The sequence below is a fragment of the Chiloscyllium plagiosum genome, unplaced genomic scaffold (genome assembly GCF_037043375.1).
Source record: "Chiloscyllium plagiosum isolate Xiang-an unplaced genomic scaffold, Cpla_swu_hap1 HiC_scaffold_10, whole genome shotgun sequence".
Classification (NCBI taxonomy): Eukaryota; Metazoa; Chordata; class Chondrichthyes; order Orectolobiformes; family Hemiscylliidae; genus Chiloscyllium; species Chiloscyllium plagiosum.
The window spans coordinates 111851928-111871519 of record NW_028270148.1 but is presented as its reverse complement, the minus strand read 5'-3'; the positions used below and the strand labels follow the sequence as shown (position 1 = coordinate 111871519).

The 19592-nt window shown below is 42.4% G+C and overlaps 1 protein-coding gene across 2 annotated transcripts in view; it reads right to left on the bottom strand.

Moving 5' to 3' along the window:
• sptlc3 (serine palmitoyltransferase, long chain base subunit 3) overlaps window positions 1–19592 on the bottom strand; it is a 128777-nt gene that overhangs the window by 83429 nt on the left and 25756 nt on the right. For both annotated transcript variants that reach the window (XM_087991670.1, XM_087991671.1), the window contains exons 2-3: window positions 18501–18692; window positions 1949–2103 (exon numbers count right to left, since the gene is read on the bottom strand). In XM_087991670.1, coding sequence (XP_087847796.1) covers window positions 1949–2103; window positions 18501–18692 — 347 coding nt within the window. The remainder of the gene's footprint in view (window positions 1–1948; window positions 2104–18500; window positions 18693–19592) is intronic.

The window sequence follows — 19592 nt, the reverse complement described above, 5'->3', positions numbered from 1 at the left end:
CACTATTTCTTCATCATGCTTGCTTTTTTCTTCCCCTGCCTGTTTTTGCTTTCCCACTCAGAACCACATCTCCACAAACTTTCTTCTCAGAGAACATACAGAACAATTTGGTCCCAACTAGTCTGTGCTGACACAAGTGAGTCTCCTCTCAATTCAAAATCAAAATGTTGGAATGCTCTTTTGGTTCCATTTGCAAACTCCCTATCCACCGACACCATACCTTATTTCGACACCAAAACTTTGGAGACATTTGGCCTAGCCTTTGCCTTGCTGGTCTTTAAGGCTCTCTCTATGGGACATGGTCACCTGCCCATGGCTGCTTTGCTATGCCTGGCCATGAACCCAACAGCGATGTCTCCACTGCCAAGTTGTGGCCTTTTCAAGCCTAGTACTATCAACATAATTCTGTAGAACAACCTGGGCCAACATTTGACGCATCAAGACCTTCAATATATCTCTCCACTGCTTCTTGATCAAGGTCTATGAATTGAGACAGCTCAGGTGAAGTAATGTACAAATAAATACCCAAAATAATAACATTTTTATAAAGTACTTTAAAAACATAGACTTTCAAATTTATATATTACACTGATCTGTAAAACTCTAATAATTACATGCTGAATATTACTGCTATTCTGTATTGGCGTTTTGTTTTGATGACATTGGGCAGCATGGTGGCTCAGTGTTTAGCACTGCTGCATCTCAGTGACAGGGATCTGGGTTTGATTCTAACTTTGGGTGATTGTCTGTGTACAGTTTGCATGTTCTCCGAGTGTCTACGTGGGTTTTCTCTGGGTGCTCCGGTTTCCTCCTACAGTTCAAAAATGTGCAGGGTTAGATGGATTGGGCATGCTAAATTGTTCCGTAGTGTCCAGGGACGTGCAGGCTAGTTGGATTAGTCAGGGTAAATGTGATGTTATGGGGATAGGTCTGGATGGGATGCTCTTTGTAGGGTTGTATGGACTTGATCAGCCGATAGGCCTCCTTCCGCACTGGAGGGATTCTATGATTCTAGAGGTCATGGTAATTTTCAAATGATAAAATAGGGTATACTGGACAATGGCTTGGGAAGTGCTGCTCCAGGGACATTTGAGTGCACTAGCATCACATGTTAAACATTTTCCTTTAATAAAACAGTCCTTTGAGGTATCTCACACTTATGAAACAATTTACATATGTGCCAATCTAAAATAATAATAAGAGCAGCACATCCCTCATAAACAGAATCATCCTCTTCTAAAAGCAAATGGTCAAACAGGAATCTGTGAAGATTTATCCAGTGGAATTTTCTAACATTCACAAATGATCTGTTCTGGCATTGTTATTTGGGGAATGTGTATTGATTTGAACATTAGGGAGAACTGCTGTTTTTCTAAATGCTCACAGTGGAATCATTCACATCCAATGAAGGTATTAGGGGGACCTTGGGTTTAGCTTTACATCATGAAAGAGCACTTCTGCCAGTGCAGCACTCCCTCAGTGCCAAACTGCAGTGTCAGCTTCAATTTTTGCACTAAAGACTCTGCAGTGGGATTTATTTCAGGACTAGTGAGCCAAAAGCCTACACTAATGCTCTGGGGGCACAGGTTCAAATCCCACCTCAGCAGCTGAGGGAATTTAGATTCAATGTGTACATTTGGAACTGAAATCCATCTACTACTATGAAGGCCTTTAGGGAAGGGAATTTGTTTACCTCGTCAATCCTACATGTAATTCCACATCCACAGATTGATGCTTAATTGTCTTCTGAAATGACCGGGACAGCTACTCTGTTCAGGGGCATTTAGGGATGGGCAATAAATACTGGCAGTGTCAGCAGCAACACACATCCCAAAGCGTGAATGAAGAGAAACAAAATTTGACTTCACAACACCTGACTCAGAGCTGAGAAAGTTGCAATCTTTGGTTGCATAAGGTTTTCAAGACTAAGTCCAGTTTCCCATTATACCTGAAAGTCCAATTGTAGTCATCAGAGACCCGCTCCACTAAGTCGAAAGTAGGTCCGGGCACACTGCAGATTGGGCGGTTCCAGTTGTCACGAACCCTCATGTACAGATTTCGTTTGTAGAAATGTTCAAAGTCTTGGTAAAGTGGCACAAAATCCTGCATTGTGAAATATCAAATGGTAAAATTTGCAACATTAGGTAATTAGAACATAGAACAGTACAGCACAGTATAGGCCCTTCGACCCTCGATGTTGGGCCGGCCTGTTATCCTACTCTAAGATCAGACTAACCTACACACCATTCATTTTACTATCGTCCATATGCCTATCCAAGAGTTGCTTAAATGTCCCTAATGTATCTGACTCTACTACCACTGCTAACAGTGCATTCCACACACCCACCACTTTTAGGTGGAAAGAGCCGCCCTCCGACATCTCCCCTAAACCTTCGTCCAATCACCTTAAAATTATCTTCCCTCGTGATAGCCATTTCTGTCCTGGCAAAAAAAGTCTCTGACTATTTACTCTATCTATGCCTCTGATCATCTTGTACACCTCTATCAAGCCACCTCACATCTTTCTTCGCTCCAATGAGAAAAACCCTAGCTCCCTCAATCTTTATTCATAAGACATGCTCTCCAGTCCAGACAGCATCTTGGATGCAGTTGATGAAAGACCATACGCCTCTTTCCCCATTAGAGAGAGAAAATTAGTTATATATAACTTGAGTGCCATATATGAGTGGGAAGGTAGGGTACTATCAGCTACTACAGCAAGAATGGGCATTAAACAGGCACCACTGGCACCATCCTGCATCACTTCAGTCGCTAACTAGTCAGATGACCAAAACTTTGAGAGTCAAGTTGTAATGTGCAATTAAACAAAAAAAAGAGGGGATAGGGTTAGAGTTCAGGAGAAAATTCCACAGCTTGTAGCCAAAAGCAATCAACAATGGAGCAGTAAAATCCAGGGACATTGGAGAACAGAGATCTTGGAGGCTTCAGGGATTAAAAGAGACTACATAGAGAGAGGGAGGGGCAAGATCATAGAGGCATTTGAAAGAAGAATGAGAATGTTAAAACTGAGGCATTCAGTAGATGCAATCTGCGAGGACAAGTGCGATGGGTGAATGAATGCTGCTGTGAACAGAGCACAACCAGCAGAGTTTGGATGGGCTCAAGATACAGAGGATGGAATGCGGGAGTGCCGGAATAGCAAAGTCTGGAGGTAAACAAAGTAAGGATGATGTTTTCAGAGCAGATATGCCAAGGATTTGAGGGTGGGGGGTTGGAGAGAAAGAGGATGAGAGGCCTTGGTGATGGTGCATGTGTAGCAGGATTTGACAAACTATGCAGCAAATTACAAAACTACTTGCTGTATGGATTTACTCAAATTGTGACTGGACCTGGAGACAATGAAGCAAAATCCTCAGGAATAAAAACTACCCCTCAGCAAGAAAATCCAACTCCCAGGAGATGAAACTATGAATTGGTGAAAATCATCATGATATAATCTTGCTTAATTTTGTTCCTACAAGGCCCTAAATTAAATTCTACTGAATTTAATTTATTAATCAAAAGATCACTTCCTGTTTAGGACTGAAGTGAATGCCATTCAGAGTCTGTTTGTTACAACGAGCAGCAAAAGGTAGCAACCTTGGAATATGCAATTCAAACCATTGCATGAACTGGGGGAGAAATGTTTAAAAGGCCTGCATTAGAGGAGGGTTGACATTCCAGAGGATTTCAGGGCCAAGTACAGAATTCCTGGAAGATTGCAGAGTTTTGGGGAGGGCAGGTTACAGAGATAGAGATGAGACAAAATAATTCTGCATTGAAATGTTTTTAAAAGATTATGTTCTAAACTTTCAGCAACGAGCAGCTCAGTAAACACCAGTGTGTAATCAAGCCAAGTAAAATTGGGTTGGAACATAAAGAGAGGGGTTTCAATTCAAGATTCTGATGTTTCTCAATTAGTGCCTTGTTACAGTTTGATGCAACAGGAAAATCTCGTCCGAGTCACCCTGAAACGAAAGCTTTATCTCAAGTATTATTAAAATGATATTTCAGTAATACTTTCTAACTTCCAGTCTACAAACATGTTGAACTGAATGATGCCTACTGGGAACTCTACAGCAAATATTTTGAACGTTTCACTTGCCTTCTACACACTGGGTGAAATTTTGCCCTCTCTGAAGTGTAGTAAATAGGGAAATAATTGATGAATCGGCCCTGTAAAGATGTCTCAGCAAAATAAAAACTGAAAGAACTGCAGATACCGTAAATCAGAAACAAAAACAGAAGTTGCAGGAAAAGCCTACCAGGTCTGGCAGCATCTGTGCAGGGAAACCAAAGTTAATGTTTTGGGTCCAGTGACCCTTCCTCAAAACTGAGTTCTGAAGTTCTGACAAAAGGTCACTAGATCCAAAATGGTAACTCTGAATTCTCTTCACAGATGTTACAAGATGTCTCAGCAACTGAGTTCTGAGTGAGTAGGTCCATTAGGGACTCTCTTGTCTCGCTAGCAATTAAGAGCCCTTAAAAGATCAATTAATGGCCTGCGGGCCTCAGTTCACCACCTCCCAATATCACCTGCATCCCTGTGGGTTAAAATAGTTGGTCAATTTCCCAACTGCTGAAACCAGGGCAACCTGAGAGTTTCTGAGAGGACCCTCCAACTATATCACTCAGGGGAAATAAAATAGCAAGGTTGGTTGGCAGCAGGCACCCAAGGAAAGCCATCCTCTAGGAGAAAGTGAGGTCTGCAGATGCTGGAGATCAAAGTTGAAACTTTATTGCTGGAACAGCACAGCAGGTCAGGCAGCAACTTTATTGCTGGAACAGCACAGCAGGTCAGTCCCTCCTCCCTACCTTTTACCTTCTCCTGCTGAAGAGTCCCTCCTCCCTACCTTTTATCTTCTCCTGCTGAAGAGTCCCTCCTCCCTACCTTTTATCTTCTCCTGCTGAAGAGTCCCTCCTCCCTACCTTTTATCTTCTCCTGCTGAAGAGTCCCTCCTCCCTACCTTTTATCTTCTCCTGAAGTCCCTCCTCCCTACCTTTTATCTTCTCCTGCTGAAGTCCCTCCTCCCTACCTTTTATCTTCTCCTGCTGAAACCTATCACATTTCCAACGCCCCTCCTCCAAGTCCCTCCTCCCTACCTTTTATCTTCTCCTGCTGAACACTCTCTGCTCATTCCTGAAGAAGGGCCTGTGCCCGAAACGTCGAATCTCCTGTTCCCTGGATGCTGCCTGACCTGCTGTGCTGTTCCAGCAATAAAGTTTCAAGCCATCCTCTAGGTCTTGTGTCCAATACCCTACTCACTTCATGACCTCATCAATAAGAAAAATAAATAATTTACTTTCTTGTCATGGGATCTCGCAAGGAGTAGGCCCTGAGCAATGGCATTTAGAATCCAGGAGCAGCCAGCCTCTGATTGGCCAGCAGTATCTAGCAACCAGGGCTGCCAGTATGGAGGCCTGTGAAAGGCCAAGAAACTCATCCTCACTTCACCATTTCTTAATCAACTTCTCTTAATGAACAAATTGTTGGTGATACGTCAAGTTATCTCAGCAGTAGGGATGGTGTGTTAGTCACCACCTTATATGCCCTTGTCCAGTATTAGTTGTAAAAGTGGAAAATTACTGCTGTTGGGTAAAAATTGCACCCACACATCACGGAATTTAAAAAAAAGCACAGAAGGAGACCACAAAACAAAGTGCGGCAAGGAGGATAGAAATAGACTTTAAGAGGAAGTGAATAAATTGATGCCTTGGTGGACAGATGGCAGAAGTAGTTCAACATAATAGTTGAACTACTATTGGGGTGTCCAATTTTGGTACAAACAATACAGGCAGACTAAAGTTAACATTCGTAAAAGGGTGACAGTGATGAGGGTGGGGATTGGTGCAGGCAGGATGTGTTCATAAATTATTTAGCATTCACTGCATGTGGGAGCCAGGTTTGTAAAAATAGGAGGCACAGAATACAAATGCCAGGTGATCAATATATATGATTGCTCCTATAATAGACGTTGCAGATTTGATGGGCCAAACAGTCTTTGCTTTTGATGTATTATCCAATGATTTGGACATCATGCCTACATTGGGTCTCAGAACAGCAATTAAGTTAATTCTATTCCCTCCCCCTTCCTCATTGCTCTTTTTTTTCTCTTTGCCAGTAGTGCATTTATTCAATTCCTTCCTTTAGACCTTCTGCTCAAACTGCTTTGACTGCCCTCCAAGCAGTGTGCTCCCGACCACAACAGCTTGATGCACAATATCTTTTCTCCCTTATATCACTATTTTGATACTAAAATTCTGCAATTCAGATTTAAAGTTGACCCAAACACACTCTACATTCCATGCCTGCTGTGTTTTTTGTTTAACCAACAGGTGCCAGGATTGCATCCAGGTTTTCAAACAATGTTCTGTTTTGGTCATTAATTCTATTTTCTTGGATACACCAAGATCTCCTAACTGCAGCTGCAAAACCAGCAGTGGAATCTTTACCGTTAAAAACAGGGTGACTTGGAAACAATCCCACCTTGTATTAGGTTTACAGTTTTGAAAGGGAGTTAACCAGTTTGACCACAGCCAAAGATATCACGAGATGCCTGAAACCCTGAAACAGAAACGGAAAATCCTTGGCAAATCAGGCAACCAGCTGTAGAGAGAAATGGGGCTGACGGTTCAAACCTTTCATTAAAACTGGTAAAATGAAAACGTGTCACATGTCTCTAACTAAGTACAGAAGTAGGGGAAGAGAGGAGGAGAGCGAAGAATACGAGGGAAATTCTGTAACTAGGTGGAAAGCCGGACAGATCAAAAGGTTAAAGACATGTTGCTTTGAGCCAAAAGGAGAACAAAGAGTAAGGGGCCAAAAGAAACATAATAAAAGATGTCAGAAAACTGGGATTTTAACTTTCCAAACATCGACTGGGACTGCCATAGTGTTAAAGGTTTAGATGGAGAGGAATTTCTTAAGTGCATACAAGACAATTTTCTGTTTCAGTACGTGGATGTACCTACTAGAGAAGGTGCAAAACTTGACCAACTCGTGGGAAATAAGGCAGGGCAGGTGACTGAGGTGTCAGTGGGGGAGCACTTTAGGACCAGCGACCATAATTCTATTACGATTAAATTAGTGATGGAAAAGGACAGACCAGATCTAAATGTTGAAGTTCTAAATTGGAGAAAGGCCAATTTTGACAGTCTTCGGCAAGAACTTTCAAAAGCTGATTGGGGGCAGATGTTCACAGGTAAAGGGACGGCTGGAAAATGGGAAGCCTTCAGAAATGAGATAACAAGAATCCAGAGAAAGTATATTCCTGTCAGGGTGAAAGGGAAGGCTGGTAGGTATAGGGAATGCTGGATGACTAAAGAAATTGAGGTGGAAATGTGTTGCTGGAGAAGCGCAGCAGGTCAGGCAGCATCTAGGGAACAGGAGAATCGACGTTTCGGGCATTAGCCCTTCTTCAGGAAGGGCTAATGCCCGAAATTGAGGGTTTGGTTAAGAAAAAGAAGGAAGCATATGTCAGGTATAGACAGGATAGATCGAGTGAATCCTTAGAAGAGTACAAAGGCAGTAGGAGTATACTTAAGAGGGAAATCAGGAGGGCAAAAAGGGGACACAAGATAGCTTTGGCAAATAGAACTAAGGAGAATCCAAAGGGTTTTTACAAATATACTAAGGTCAAAATGGGAACTAGGGAGAGAATGGGGCCCCTCAAAGATCAGCAAGGCGGCCTTTGTGTGGAGCCACAGAAAATGGGGGAGATACTAAATGAGTATTGTGCATCAGTACCTACTGTGGAAAAGGATATGGAAGATATAGACTATAGGGAAACAGTTGGTGACATCTTGCAAAATGTCCAGATTAAAGAGGAGCAAATGCTGGATGTCTTGAAACGGTTAAAGGTGGATAAATCCCCAGGACCTGATCAAGTGTACCCGAGAACTCTGTGGGAAGCTAGAGAAGTGATTGCTGGGCCTCTTGCTGAGATATTTGTATCATCGATAGTCACAGGTGCCGGAAGACTGGAGGTTGGCAAACGTGGTGCCACTGTTTAAGAGGGGCGGTAAAGACAAGTCAGGGAACGATAGACCGGTGAGCCTGACCTCGGTGGTGGGCAAGTTGTTGGAGGGAATCCTGAGGGACAGGATGTATATGTATTTGGAAAGGCAAGGACTGATTAGAGATAGTCAACATGGCTTTGTGCGTGAGAAATCATGTCTCACAAACTTGATTGAGTTTTTTTGAAGAAGTAACAAAGATGATTGATGAGGGCAGAGCAGTAGATGTGATCTATATGGACTTCAGTAAGGCGTTCGACAAGGTTCCCCACGGGAGACTGATTAGCAAGGTTAGATCTCATGGAATACAGGGAGAACTAGCCATTTGGATACAGAACTGGCTCAAAGGTAGAAGACAGAGGGTGGTGGTGGAGGGTTGTTTTTGAGACTGGAGGCCTGTAACCAGTGGAGTGCCACAAGGATCGGTGCTGGGTCCTCTCCTTTTTGTCATTTACATAAATGATTTGGATGCAAGCATAAGAGGTCCATTTAGTAAGTTTGCATATGGCACTAAAATTGGAGGTGTAGTGGACAGCGAAGAGGGTTACCTCAGATTACAACAGGATCTGGAACAGATGGGCCAATGGGCTGAGAGGTGGCAGATGGAGTTTAATTCAGATAAATACGAGGTGCTGCATTTTGGGAAAGAAAATCTTAGCAGGACTCATACACTTAATGCTAAGGTCCTAGGGAGTGTTGCTGAACAAAGAGACCTTGGAGTGCAGGTTCGTAGCTCCTTGAAAGTGGAGTCACAGGTAGATAGGATAATGAAGGCGGCGTTTGGTATGCTTTCCTTTATTGGTCAGAGTATTGAGTACAGGAGTTGGGAGGTCATGTTGAGGCTGTACAGGACATTGGTTAGGCCACTTTTGGAATACTGCGTGCAATTCTGGTCTCCTTCCTATCGGAAAGATGTTGTGAAACCTGAAAGGGTTCAGAAAAGATTTACAAGGATGTTGCCAGGGTTGGAGGATTTGAGCCACAGGGAGAGGCTGAACATGCTGGGGCTGTTTTCCCTGGAGCATGGGAGGCTGAGGGGTGACCTTATAGAGCTTTACAAAATTATGAGGGGCATGGATAGGATAAATAGACAAAGTCTTTTCCCTGAGGTCAGGTAGTCTAGAACTAGAGGGCATAGGTTTAGGGCGAGAGGGGATAGATTTAAAAGAGACCTAAGGGGCAATATTTTCACGCAGAGGGTGGTACGTGCATGGAATGAGCTGCCAGAAGATGTGGTGGAGTCTGGTACAATTGCAACACTTAAGAGGTATTTGGATGGGTATATGAATAGGAAGGGTTTGGAGGGATATGGGTCAGGTACTGGCAGGTGGGACAAGATTGGGTTGGGATATCTGGTCGACATGGGTAGGTTGGACTGAAAGGTCTGTTTCCATGCTGTACATCTCTGACTCTAATTGTGATCTCCTTGATATAGGCTGGAGTCAACCCCGCCCCCACCCCCTCCCCACCGGACTGAAGGCTGAGGGGCGAACTTGTACAGGTCTGTAAAATCAGGAGGGACATGGATAGGGTGAATAGCCAAGGTCTTTTTCCCCAGGATAGGGGTGTCCAAAATCAGTCAGCATACACATCCTTACAGACACACACACATGCATCCTCTCAGAGACTTAGACCACTCTACACTCACGCGCACACATACACACATTCTCCCACACCCACACGCACCCCCTCGCAGATTTAAGACACTCTACCCTCACATACAAACACACACATACATGTACACTCACTCTCAACCCCCCCCAACCCCAGACAGACACAAAGACTCACATGCACACATATACATATTTTGTGGGGTGAATTTGTACTTGGAGTTAGATTGTACTTTGCTCAAAAAATGCATGAATTTATGTAAGACTCTTATCTCACTTTTTAGATTAGAATCAGACAGAGAACACAGGGGACTAACACCTTCAACATATTGTCTAGCTAACACCAATTATTACAGTTAACCTGAGAATGCAACTTTTACAAAACATTTTGTGATTTACACATGAAAGAAGTGAAACTATCATGGGATTCGAACAGATGAAAGACTCAACAGACAATCAAGGTATTTATCAAAGTATAATTTCAGTTACATCACACTATAAACTTTTGCTATAAATTCTGTGTCTTACAATTGTGTCCTCCCCACAACCACCTGATGAAGGAGCGGTGCTCCGAAAGTTAGTGTGCTTCCAATTAAACCTGTTGGACTATAATCTGGTGTTGTGTGACTTTTAACTTAAAGGTGAGAAGGAAAGTATTTAAAATGGACCTGAGGGGTGTGCGTGAATGGAACGGGCTGCCATAGGATATGGTTGAGGCAAATACGAACACTTAAAAGGTATCTGGATGGGTTGGTGATTAGGAAAGGTTTAGAGGGATTAAGGCCGAATGCTGGCAAATGGGACAAGATCAGTTTAGTCGGCATGGACGAGTTAGACTGAAGGGTCTATTTCCAGCTGTATGACTCTATGGCTTTGCACCAACTTCTCTTTTTGTCCTTTAATCACTCCTGTTCACTACTTCTTACTTAATTCAAACCTATTACATTACCAACTGGAGGTCTCTGTGACACATTGGACAGATCCTTGCCTTAGCCAGAAACTTCGAATTCAAGGACTTGATAGCCAAGCATGGTGTGCTAGTGACATGGATAAACAGGTTGAGTGTCAACTTGCAAACCCTTCCAACACATGTCAATTGCAGCTGCTAAGAGAGGGAAAGACTGGTCAGCCATGTTAAGGAAAGGACATTGGAGCCTCTACCTCATCATGACCCATAGCTCCAGATTACTACAACATACAGGTAAAAGAGCATATCACCACTGTAACTAGGTCTCCTGAAAGAAAAGGCAGCAAATGGCTTTGAGGATCATCAGATCACCCTTGATCTCACTGAATGGCAGAGCAAACTCACTGGGCTGAATGGTCTAATTCTGCTTTTAGTCTTATAAACTGTAGCATACCCTCATATTACTAAAATTCTGATGTTCTGATAAAAGGTCATTGAGCTAAAAGGTTAATTCTGTTTCACGCTCTCCACTGTGCTGCACAATCTGAGTGTTTCTAACATGTTCGGGGGTTGGATACTTTCAGACTGAATGGCTTGTTGAACCTGTATCTGTTCATTCAAAGTTAGAGTCTGTACTTTGGTGCCACTCTGACGCTATACTTGGGGGTGGATAAGCAGAGTATTTAACTACAGGAGATATCGGATTAAAGGCTAATTACATACGCCAGTCTTGCATTCCTTGGAATATAAAATGATAAGGAGCAAATGTATGGGGTTTATCCACAACTTTTAAAAGAATTGATAGGATTAACAAAGAGTCACATTCTCTGCTAGTAGAGGTTTTAAGGGAATATAATTTTAAAATCAGAGGCAGGCCCAAAAGGACACAAGTTAGAAAATACTTCAAGCAAAGAAACATGGATCTATCCTGTACAAAAGTCAGTAGATGCCGACTCAATTAACATTTTCAAAACCAAGGTCAATACAATTTCACTGGATAAGGTTATAAAGGAAGATGCTACTAAAGCAGGTGGCTAGAGCTAAGATATTGGTTACGCACGCTCTCACTGAATATTGCAACCAGTTAGTCGGGCTAAATGGCCACCTCCTATTTCCATCACTGGTGATTCCGATGCTGTCCTCACCCAAAGCTGACAACTGCCACGTTTCCTCTCCAGCAGAGGAATCTCGTATCACATCTCATCACCTCTTGTCATATCTCTTCCACCTCCATGCCCCTGCCAAGCAGACCTCCTATTTACGAGACAATAGTATGTTCAAGACATCTCCAGACTTGACTGTCTGGGCAAACAAAAACAGTAATGAGGGTTTCAGCAGCAGATGCCATCTAGTTGTTTAAGGGCAAAAGATGCATTGGAACACCACCACCTGCAAATTCCCCCTTAAACCACTCATCATCCTGACTTGGGAAAACAGCAACATTCCTTTATTGTCATTGAGTAAAAATCCCAAAACTCCCTTCCAAGCAGCACTGTGTGTGCGCCCACACCCCACAGCAATTCAAGGAGGCCACTTACCACCATCTCCCCCAGGAGCAATTAGGAATGGGCGAAAGATGCTGGCCGAACTAGCAATACCCATATGCTGTGAATGAATAAAAAAAGTTGAGGTGGGATAGAGTCAGGCAAAGTTACAGAGGGTGAGGTATAGGTTCTTTGGCCTCACTGAAACAAAACTGTGAAATAAGAATAATATCTGGGTGTTCCTGGGCAACTCACTGAGAAAAAACATATGAATTTGGAGCCATTGCAATCCCAAAAGTTGCCTTTATGTAAACCTTTGAAGATTGGAGTGACCAAGGCAACTGAGATGGGTTAGAAGGGTGTGGTCGAGGTAGTGTGAATCTGAGAGGACAATGATGAGAATTGGATGAAGTGTAAAATAACAATCTGGAATCATAGAATTAATCTGCAGTGTGTCTACATATGCATGCAAGTCTGTATGCATATGCGGATTTGCCTACGTGCTCAAGTGTGCGTATAACTGCCTCTTCCGCCTGCCCTCTTCACTGCCTTTAGCAATGTTTGAATCAAGCACAGTGATACAGTTTGAAACCACAGTAATTAAAATCTCTTACACGCCTACTTTGCATCTCTACCTGTTCCTTCAGCAATGCAGTATTAGCGTGGGTTTATGGAATGCAGTCAAGAAATTCAACCCTACATGCCAAAAATAAGTTGGCACATAACATGCTTTCCAGAGGTTTAACCAGCAGTCCATTTGACACAATACCTGATATTGAAGAGAGGGTGCAAAGAGCCTTTCTTCCAGTTTAAAAAAAAATCCTTTCTCCAGCATTGCGAGCAAGACCAGTACTTATCCTTGAACTGAATGGCTGTCTAGGCCATTTGAGGGACCAGCCAAGAGTCAACCACTTTGCTGTGGCTCTTGGGTATTATGCAAGGAAGACAGATTTCCTTCCCTAAAGGACATCAGTGAACGAGATGGAGTTTAAACAAGATTTTTTTTTTTTAAAAGAACAAAATGATATTTCTGAAACTAGCTTTCAATTCCAGATTTATTAGCTGGACTAAAATTCCACCTGTAGGTACGATTTGAATCTTTGTCCAAAGTATTAGCCTTTACCTTTGGTTTGCTGGATAGTGATATTACCATTAAATCACCATCTCCACTTACATCTTTCAACATGAGAGTTTAATGCAATAGGGTATTCAACAGAATCAATGCTCAACACAATACTGGAGGCAATTCAGCCCATCAGACTAGTGGTAGCTATTTGAAGGTGATATCCAAATAATTTCACTCACCATAGCCCCCAAAACCCCCTACGTGAATTTATCCAATTTGCTTTTGAAAGTCCTTACTGAATCAGTTTCCACCGCACTTTCAGGCAGTGCAGTCCAGACCATCATAATTGCATTTGAGAGTGAGACTTCTCCCTTCTGGGTTTTTTGGCAACTACCCTTAAATGCATTTCACATATACATGGAAGACATATACGGAAATAAAACTATTAATATGGTCAGCAGCATTGTCCTGAGGAAAATAGTTTCTGTATAAACTTTCAGCTATTTGAAAGAGACAGGATCTCTGGCCTGCATCAGGTGCTGGGGACTAGGGTGCAACTGTCACAAACTGGAAAATCAACATTCCTGCCTTGCTCACAGATTAGCTCATCATAGCAAGATTGAAACAAGGAGGAAAATCTTATATCCAAGAAAGACACACTCTAAACACAACAGCCTTCCTGTGTTTCACTCTCCGTCAATTTGAGGTAATCTGAAATTCTGTTGTCAGGGTACTTAATTGCATTCGCCCAGTCTCCCAAGTTTGCTGACTTTCATTGTACTACTGCTTAATCAAATGTCAATGTTATAATTCTCATCCTTTCAAATCTCTCCACAGCCTTACCGATCACTACCTGCTTCCAACCTTGCAAACCTCATATCTGCACCCCTTTCAGGTTTCTCATATATGCTCAATTTTAATGCTCCATCACTGGTAACTGTGCACGAATTCTCTTGATACCTCTTCACTGTGCATCCGCACCCCCTGCCCCCCACCCCTCTCTTCCTCCTGTAAGGGCCTTGATCCTTAAAAGCCCTGATCAAATTTCAGGTTATTGGCCCTGACATCTCACGAGACTCAGAATCAAATTCAGTTCGATAACACTGCTATGAAACACCTTGGGATATTATATATTGCTGAAGGTGACATGTGAATGCAAGTTTTTGTTGGAGGACTCTGCAGCCACAATTGATGTCTTCATCCAAGCAGCAATCAGTTTTGTTCAGTGCAAGAAATCACTTCTGACGTTTGCCAGAAAATTTCTGATCTGAATGTGTTGTCGGGGTCACCTTGAAGTGCTCTTGGCGACAGTTTGGAATTGCTGAGTAAGGATCAGACCATTCCCCTGGTCCAATTGCCATTCTGCATTCTGAAATTGTTGGCTGCCCAGAATCTTTCTGTTATTAGAGAGAAGCCTGAAACTTTACCAAATGGACAATGTCAGGCAGTCTTACATTCCCTTGCACTGCACTGTTGCACTTCAATTTAAAGCATTCACAAAAAGAATGCAGTCTCTTATAACAGTCACTCCATGGTAAATTACACAATTTATCTAGGAAAGGACAGTCCTTCCAGACTGAGGATGTCAGCAGCATTAATCATTCAACCGTACTCCTCTAGAACTGAGTAGCTTTCTAGATGATGGTTAGGCCACTTTTGGTATAGTGTGCGCAATTCTGGTTTCCCTCCTATAGGAAGGATGCTGTGAAACTTGAAAGGATTCAGAAAAGATTTACAAGTTGGAGTTGGAGGATTTGACTTATAGGGAGAGACTGAATAGGCTGGGGTTGTTTTCCCTGGAGCATCAGAGGCTGAGGGGTGACCTTATAGAGGTTTATAAAATAATGAAGAGCATGGAGAGCGAAAATAGACAAGGTCTTTTCCCTGGGATGGGAGAGTCCAGAACTAGAGGGCATAGGTTTACGGTGAGAGGGACAAAATTTAAAAGGGACTTAAGGGGCAACTTTTTAACAGAGGGTGGTGCGTGTATGGAATGAGCTGTCAGTGGTGGAGGCTGCTACAACAATTAAATTACAACTTTTAAAAGGCATCTGGATGGGTACATGAATAGGAAGTGTTCAGAGGGATAAAGGCCCAAGTGCTGGTCAGCATGGACAAGTTTGACCGAAGGGTCTGCTTCCACGCTGGACATCCCTATGACTCTATTTCAGAGGGTAGTTAAGAATCAACCACATTTCGGAGGATCTGGAGCCACATGTAGCCAGATTAGATTAGGGTAGCAGATTTAATTCTCTCAAGGAAGTTAATGAACAAGATGGATTTTTACAACAATTGAAGATAGTTCTGTGGTGACAATCCCTGAAACTAGCTTTCAAGTCCAGGTGTACGAACTGAATTTAAATTCTATCAGCTGCCATGGTAGGATTTGAAACCGGGAGTCCCCAGAGCAGTAGTCTGGTCCTCTTAAAGTCACATTAGCGCTCCCCCATATGAAAGGCTTTAATTACAGGAGACACAGCAGAGGAAACCTATGTAAGATAAAGGATGGAACCTAGAGTACAAAGTGTTGATTTGCACAAATGAGTCAAGAAGTACACAAGTAAGTCACAGTTGTTTCCAAAAGCCAAACACCAATATAATGACAGCACCCATTAGGTCCAACACTACCAATCTGCAACACCATGAACTGAGGAATAAATCAAAGACAAAAGACTTGCATTTATATACCACCTTTTATGACAAGATGTCTGATTACTGTTTTCATGTAGGAAATGCAGCAAGCCCCAAACAAACAGCAAAATGATATGATCAAAGAGTCTGCTTTTATGACGTTGAGTGAAGGATAAATATTGGCCTAAGCTTTGGGGTGAACTCCTATGCTCTTCTTCAAAATTAGCTTAATTGCATTTGCATTTTTTTCCTTTCTAAGAGGACAGACAGAGCCATGGTTTAATGTTTCATTCAGATGACAGCAACTCCGATATTGCACCATCCCTCTCAGTATAGAGTGCGAGTCGTGATTTTTGTGCTCAGATTCTGGAATGGGACAAGAACCCGCAATCATCTGACTGAAGAAGAGAGACATCTACCAAATGAGCCACAGGTGATGGATCTGGAGATTATTTGTGGCAGTGGAAGTACCATGCTACCTCTGGACCAAAAGCACCCAGATCTCAAGCCCACTTGCTCCAAAGGTGTGTAACAACATTTAAATCAACCTATTCAGAAAGAAGTGAAAATAATTGAGAAAATTGTAGTTAAGACAATATCATTGACTACCCTATTTGACCAAACATACTGCCTTGCAAAATGTTTTCATGCTGCACACGTGAAACTACATTCTAACCACTGGTACTGGCGCGCCAGCTCTAACTTTCTCATAGGTTTGTTCCATCCATCTGAAGAGATCTTGACTAGGCAGTAGTTTTGGAGAAATTTTAAACTCTTGTCAATACCACTTCTAAGTTGCCCTCCAAGCCACATCCTTCACCATTATTGGTCCAAACTTCTGAAAACTCAATCCTAATAGCGCTGTGTGGGTGTACCTACACCCCCATGCATCACCAACATCTTCTCAAGAGCAATTAGGAATAGGCAATAACTGCCCACATGCCATGAACCAATAAATGGAAACATTCTATTCCAGGCCACACTCTAGATCCTCTCTAGTGGCATTTGATTGGACTCATTACATTACCAGATGGGTTATTCTAGCCAGGGGAGGCTGAAACAGTAAAGAAGTCACCGTCTCCCATCCCCATTATGGGGCGATAAGCAGGCAACTTTAAAGTATGTGTGTGCAGTGCATGCAGACACTCCTGGCTTCCCAGCAGCTTTGGTTTGGTGAAGAGGCTGTTATTAAGTTTAGGATCCAGTCACAATAACCACTGGCCATCTCATCTCACTGTCCTGATGATATTGCTGCCTTCCTTAATTCTCCACCCCTCTCCAGACAGGAGAATAGAAAACTAGACATAATCCAAATTGATCAAGATCTCAGATGTTATGTAACAATTGGGAGGAAGATGGAGATTAAGCCGATGGGTTGAGAGCTGTCAGATAATTCAAAAAGAGTTGAAAACGTGTTGCTGGTAAAGCACAGCAGGTCAGGCAGCATCCAAGGAACAGGAGAATCGACGTTTCGGGCATAAGCCCTTCATCTTATGCCCGAAACGTCGATTCTCCTGTTCCTTGGATGCTGCCTGACCTGCTGTGCTTTACCAGCAACACATTTTCAGCTCTGATCTCCAGCATCTGCAGACCTCACTTTCAATTCAAAAAGAGTGCGAGGCTTGAGCAGATTCCTTGTGTTCAGAGGGCCAATCTCTGTGTCTAAATATTAGCAAGCCATTCAGCACAGAAACAGACCTTTCAGCCCAATTCATCCATGCCAACCAGGTTTCCTAAACTGAACTAGCCCCATTTGCCTGCATTTGGCCCATATACCTCTAAACCACTGCTATTCATATACCTGTCCAAAATGTCTTTTAAATGTTATAATTTTACTAACCGCTACCACTTCCTCTGGCAGCTTGGTTCATATTTGAAGCACCATCTGTGCAAAAAAGTTGCTCCTCAGGCTTCTTAAATCTTTCCCCTCACCTTAAACCTATGCCCTCTAGTTTTGTGCTCCTCTACCTTTGCAAAAAGACCATAGCTATCCGCTTTATCTATGTCCCTCATGATTTTGTAAACCTTTAAAAGGACACCTCTCAACCTCCCCCGCTCCAGGGAAAAAGAGTCCTAGCCTATCTATCCTCTCCTTATAACTCAAATACTGCAATCTCAGTAACATCCTTGTAAATCTTTTGCGCACCCTTTCCAGTTTAATAACATCCCTCCTATAACAGGGTGACCAGAATTATACATAGTACTCCAAATGTGGCCTTACCAATGTCTTTCACAGCCCTAACATGAAGTCCCAACTCCTGAGAATAGATGAGTCAAACTAAGAGTTCAACTTATTATCTTAAATGTTCGTTAATGTCACTGCAGGCTGTGTGAAAACCACTGACAAAGTAAATGCACAAAAAAAACTTCCACAATCTCGAGTAAAGAAACGCACATTTCCTTCTGGTTAAGGTTGTTCCTGGCTGAATATCCCCCAAACACTCTACCTGGGTTCATCACCAAAAAAAGGCCCTTGCTAAAGCCTAAATGAAGTGCAGCTCCTCCAGGCTTTGCCACATCAATCATTACTTTCAGCAAAAGACAGTTTAGAGGACAAGATAAATAACAAATGGAAGTTCAGAGAATGAAAACATAACAAGGCAACATTGCCAAGCACATTTAGAAATGTCTTCCAATTAAACCTGTTGGACTATAACCTGGTGTTGTGTGATTTTTAACTTTGTACACCCCAGTCCAACACCGGCATCTCCAAATCAATTAGAAATATATTTGCCAATGCAGTACATGTTTAAGTTCAACTTGCCAGAAGAACATGATGATCATACCTTTTGTTCTTTCCTCTCCTGAGCTGCATGACATTTCTCAAGACCACAGGAGCGCAGAAGGTCTCTTAAATAGCCAAACAAGGTTACAATTCCATAGCCCATGTAAGTGAGGACAGGAACATACATTGGAGGTTGCTCAAAAGATTCCGAAAAAGTCTTCTTATAGTGTTCTGTCTTGGGCTTGCCATTTTGCTGTGGGGAAAGAACAGTTGTCACTGCTGGTTTAGAACTCCATTCATTCATTTACCGCATCATGAGGCATCAGCTACAGGGCTGTGATGACTAGCTTAAACATATAACAGTCTCCTCAATGTTTTAGCTCACTGTAAAATCATGGTCAAAGTTATACACCTTTAAGAACACTAAATAATTCTTTTAATAGTATTGCAGAAGATGCAATAAAGATTTATTCAATAACATCAGAACTGAGAGGCTACACTGATCAGGAAAGATTGAACAGGGGCAGCAGCTCAATTTTTATTTAAAAAGGACTAAGGGGGTAAAATTGAGGTCTTTAAGATTATGAAGATGTTTGAGATGGTAAGGAGAGGCATGTTTCTGTTTGTTGAGGGAGATCACCCTTAGAATGACAGTCACAAATAAATCTAGCTGAGAATTCAGGAAAGAATTTTCTTAACCAGAGAATGAGGAGAATGTGGAACTCACTACCTCACAATGCAATTGAGGCCAATAGCCTAGATACATTTAAAGAGAAGCTTGGTAAACACAAGAGAGAAGTAGGAGAATGTCTGTGTACAGTATAGACTGAGGGGAGGTTTGCGTGAAACAATACAGGTGTGGAGTACATGGGCTGAATGTCTTCTTTCCGTACTGTTATATTTTGTAGCACAGAAGGGAGTAAAGCATCCAGGTGTTTCTCATTTCTCTCCACTCTTCTTTTAGTTTCCACAGATAATGTTAAATGGTTGTGTGCAAAGTTCTCCTAGACTTGTCTTTGCTGTGTCAATCTGGATCCAAACCAGTTAGAGACAGAAACCAAGACTCCTGACTTCATGCATAGATTCTGGATTAGTGGTGCTGGAAGAGCACAGCAGTTCAGGCAGCATCCAAGGAGCTTCGAAATCGACGTTT